The sequence below is a fragment of the Phoxinus phoxinus genome (genome assembly GCF_949152265.1).
Source record: "Phoxinus phoxinus genome assembly, chromosome: 13".
Classification (NCBI taxonomy): Eukaryota; Metazoa; Chordata; class Actinopteri; order Cypriniformes; family Leuciscidae; genus Phoxinus; species Phoxinus phoxinus.
Genome location: NC_136888.1, coordinates 35,544,217 through 35,548,997, shown reverse-complemented (window position 1 = coordinate 35,548,997; position 4,781 = coordinate 35,544,217). Strand labels below are relative to the sequence as shown.

Sequence of the window (4,781 nt, the reverse complement as noted above, 5' to 3'; positions counted from 1 at the left end):
AGTCAGTCAGTCAGTCAGTCAGTCAGTCAGTCAGTCAGTGAGTCAGTGAGTCAGTCAGTCAGTCAGTCAGTCAGTGAGTCAGTGAGTCAGTCAGTCAGTCAGTCAGTCAGTCAGTGAGTCAGTCAGTGAGTCAGTCAGTGAGTCAGTCAGTCAGTCAGTGAGTCAGTCAGTCAGTCAGTCAGTGAGTCAGTCAGTCAGTCAGTCAGTGAGTCAGTCAGTGAGTCAGTCAGTCAGTCAGTCAGTGAGTCAGTCAGTCAGTCAGTCAGTCAGTGAGTCAGTCAGTGAGTCAGTGAGTCAGTCAGTCAGTGAGTCAGTCAGTCAGTGAGTCAGTCAGTCAGTCAGTCAGTCAGTCAGTCAGTGAGTCAGTCAGTGAGTCAGTCAGTCAGTCAGTCAGTCAGTCAGTCAGTCAGTCAGTCAGTCAGTCAGTCAGTCAGTCAGTGAGTCAGTCAGTCAGTCAGTCAGTGAGTCAGTCAGTCAGTCAGTCAGTGAGTCAGTCAGTGAGTCAGTCAGTGAGTCAGTGAGTCAGTCAGTCAGTCAGTCAGTCAGTCAGTGAGTGAGTCAGTCAGTCAGTCAGTCAGTCAGTCAGTCAGTCAGTCAGTCAGTCAGTGAGTCAGTGAGTCAGTCAGTCAGTCAGTCAGTGAGTCAGTCAGTCAGTCAGTGAGTCAGTCAGTGAGTCAGTCAGTCAGTCAGTGAGTCAGTGAGTCAGTCAGTGAGTCAGTCAGTGAGTCAGTCAGTCAGTCAGTCAGTCAGTCAGTGAGTCAGTCAGTCAGTCAGTCAGTGAGTCAGTCAGTGAGTCAGTCAGTCAGTGAGTCAGTGAGTCAGTCAGTCAGTCAGTCAGTGAGTCAGTCAGTGAGTCAGTGAGTCAGTCAGTCAGTGAGTCAGTCAGTCAGTTAGTCAGTCAGTCAGTCAGTCAGTCAGTGAGTCAGTCAGTCAGTCAGTCAGTCAGTCAGTCAGTCAGTCAGTGAGTCAGTCAGTCAGTCAGTGAGTCAGTCAGTCAGTGAGTCAGTCAGTCAGTCAGTCAGTCAGTCAGTCAGTCAGTCAGTGAGTGAGTCAGTCAGTCAGTCAGTGAGTCAGTCAGTCAGTGAGTCAGTCAGTCAGTCAGTCAGTCAGTGAGTCAGTCAGTCAGTCAGTCAGTCAGTGAGTCAGTCAGTGAGTCAGTCAGTCAGTCAGTCAGTCAGTCAGTCAGTGAGTCAGTCAGTCAGTGAGTCAGTCAGTCAGTGAGTCAGTCAGTCAGTCAGTCAGTCAGTCAGTCAGTCAGTCAGTCAGTCAGTAAGTGAGTGAGTGAGTCAGTCAGTCAGTCAGTGAGTCAGTCAGTCAGTCAGTGAGTCAGTCAGTCAGTCAGTCAGTGAGTCAGTGAGTCAGTCAGTCAGTCAGTCAGTCAGTCAGTCAGTCAGTCAGTCAGTGAGTCAGTCAGTCAGTCAGTGAGTCAGTCAGTCAGTCAGTCAGTGAGTCAGTCAGTCAGTCAGTCAGTGAGTCAGTCAGTCAGTCAGTCAGTCAGTCAGTCAGTCAGTCAGTCAGTCAGTGAGTCAGTCAGTGAGTCAGTCAGTCAGTCAGTCAGTGAGTCAGTCAGTCAGTGAGTCAGTCAGTCAGTCAGTCAGTCAGTCAGTCAGTCAGTGAGTCAGTGAGTCAGTGAGTCAGTGAGTCAGTCAGTCAGTCAGTCAGTCAGTCAGTCAGTGAGTCAGTCAGTCAGTCAGTGAGTCAGTCAGTCAGTCAGTGAGTCAGTGAGTCAGTGAGTCAGTCAGTCAGTCAGTCAGTCAGTCAGTCAGTCAGTCAGTCAGTCAGTCAGTGAGTCAGTGAGTCAGTCAGTCAGTGAGTCAGTGAGAAAAAAATATCAAAAGGAAGGGAGTTTTTGCTTAAAACAAGAACAAATATCTGACAATGGAGTCATTAAGATTATTGAGTTGAAACCCCATTGCCAGATATTTGTTCCTGTTTTAAGCAAAAACTCCCTTCCTTTTGATATTTTTTTCATTAATATCTTCACTTAATTTTGCTTCTCCAGTAAATATATCTTGATTTAAGAATGTTCAGATATTTGTGCTGGAAAACGAGACAGAATCACTGAGGAAGAACTTTCAATATTGAAATTCATATTCCACACACATTTCCATGCAGTGAAGAAACACAGCACAGTTTCTTTCACACACTGTGGTAGCTTATCTTCCCCGGCATGCCTGTTGTGTCTCGTGTGTGTGTGTGTGTGTGTGTGTGTGTGTGTGTGTGTGTGTGTGTGTGTGGAAGGAACGGCTCAGATGTGGAAACACAGGAGGAGGAACATCTATAAGAAAAGTTCTGTTTCGTCTAATGAAGGAGAAAAACAACCACCAGAAGTGTGTCTGTCCCTCGGGAATGTTGTGAAACACACACTCTAAAAAATGCTGGGTTGTTTGTTTCAACCCAAATTTGGGTCAAATATGGACAAACTCAGCTGTTGGGTTACATTTTTTTATTAAAAAATTTTAATAAAAATTTAATATTTGTCCAAATTTGGGTTGAAACAACCCAGCATTTTTACACACATGCGAGCGCGCTTCAAGTCTCGCTACAATCGCCGTGTGTTTCCTCAAGATCAAGATGTGTGTGTTCATTGAGGACACACACTTTATCTGCCGCTCCTCGTTCAGAACAGAAATATTCCACACTTGGTCAATATTGACTCTGTTAGTTCAGACGTTCTGCTGTCAGGGTCACTTTGTAGTCATTAGTAACCATCATGAATAAGCTATCATTCAAAATCCAGCTGTTACTGTAGTTTATGTGTGTATGTGGAGTTATTAATCTGCTTTAACACACACCATGTGTGTATGTGGAGTTATTAATCTGCTTTAACACACACCTGTGTGTATGTGGTGTTATTAATACGCTTTAACACACACATGTGTAAGTTCATAAGTCGACAGCATTGCTGAGTATTTTCTGCTTAAAACTGCAGTGAACCAAAGACAGTCTCAAACACACGGTTTGAAATCGCTGGTGTTTCTGACGTCACACACTACCTTGACCAATCAGATCAACGTGTGATCGTCCACCAGTGGATCTCTGAGTGAGTGAGTGGAGGCGGGGCTCATTTGCATAATCATAGAACCGCGCATACTAAATGAGGCAAGGGTGTCGAGTTACATTCAAGATATTTATAGACATGAAGAAATGTTTTTCAAGCAAAAGGCGTTTAAAGATGTGACAAAACTCAAAATTCATCCTGTGAAATGTTTTGACAGTTTTAAATCTCTTTAACGGCTCAGTTTTTGTGATATCAACTTGGTTAGACGTACAGCTTCAATTTTATAGCGATTTTAATGTACAAATTATTTTGTAAAATACATATTTTGTATAAAATAAACATGTTTAGTTAACAACATTTGCTTTACAGTAAACTTAAACGTCTATAACATTTTTACAGTCTCAGTTTTTGAAGCTGATTTCTTCAGTGCATGTTTATTTTTTTTATTTGACCTTTATATGATACTTAAAATTTAAATATCACAACTGCATCTTCCAGTGAATCGTTCATTTTTAGACATTTAGTGCTTAAACTCCGCCCCTCAATATATAAGTGCCACGCCCACATATTCACCGTCCAATCAACATTAGGATAGAACCAAGCCCCGCCCCACATTTCTGAATGAAAATTCGCTGCACAAATCAGCCGAAGAACGCGATTTATAGATTTTAAACTGAATTAAAAGTTTTTTATACTATATACGTGGCAGCTCAAGCTTACCGTTTTCCAGACGCTTCGGAAATACATCGATCTCTCTGACTGATCTATAATCAGACATGTCTTCTCCTGCTGACCCGCTTGACCTCAGACATGTCCTTCACTTCACCCGCAGATCGCTTATCTTCACCCTGAAGAACTGAAACCAGAACCCGATGTGACCCTGAAGAAACTCAAACACACACAGTTACTGAGACGAGAGGGATTTATTAAAGTTTATCGTGAAGTTCAGAGTCATCACTCGATCCAGAGATTCCAGACCGCAGCGAGCCGCTAACATTAGCACAAATAATCCCGTTAAATGAGATGACTATTAATAATAAAAACACTAATGTAATATTTCTCAATACTAAAATTGCACTGCGTTTTGCAGTTGTTCTACAGTGTGTAAACATGCACTAGTGACTAATGAGAAAATAAAATGAGATAATTACATTAGTATATTTCCATCATTATTAATAGTCTTTTGCAGCATCTCATGCAAAACACAGTGTTAAAAACACGAGGGGCTCAAGTAAAAAAGATATGAATAAACAAACATCGTGTTGTGTGTGAACCCCTTATAAAGCAGCACATGTCGAGATGTGTGTGTGAACCCCTTATGAAGCAGCACATGTCGAGATGTAGAGCCGCTCACTGGCTTCGGAACAGATTTCATGGTTTAAAAAATGAAGTAGATTACATACAGCACTTTATCTCCTTACTACAATATAATCATTTACAAGCTAGATCAAGGAAGACGTTTACATGTTCATTCAGTCCATCCAATTAAAGACTGTAACACACACACACACACGTGAGACGAGCGTAATCAATCGCGCTGAGATGTGTGTGTCCTCCTGTGACGTGAACGTGTTCCGGAGAGATGATCCAGAGCTGATCTCCATGTTCCTGCGGGAGCATCACGTCTGATCTCCTGCTCCTCCAGCGCCTGATCACAGATAAAGTGCTTCTGATTGGGTTTCAGTGTTTCCTGAGTGTGTGTGTGTGTGTGTGTGTGTGTGTGTGTGTGTGTGTGTGTGTGTGATCAGGTTCTTCAGAGCCAGGCGTCCGGTCCGTGTTT

General features: G+C 43.0%; 1 protein-coding gene across 4 annotated transcripts in view; it reads right to left on the bottom strand.

Annotated features, from left to right (window-relative positions):
• Nucleotides 1-3,907: 3,907 nt before the first annotated feature.
• acp7 (acid phosphatase 7, tartrate resistant (putative)) overlaps nt 3,908-4,781 on the bottom strand; it is a 19,471-nt gene continuing 18,597 nt past the window's right edge. For 2 of the 4 annotated variants that reach the window (XM_079634070.1, XM_079634071.1), the window contains exon 14: nt 3,908-4,781. This exon is cut by the window's right edge and continues 39 nt beyond it. In XM_079634070.1, the coding sequence (XP_079490196.1) occupies nt 4,755-4,781 (27 nt within the window). In that variant the 3' untranslated portion in view covers nt 3,908-4,754. The other 2 variants (XM_079634068.1, XM_079634069.1) reach the window with 1 other exon arrangement.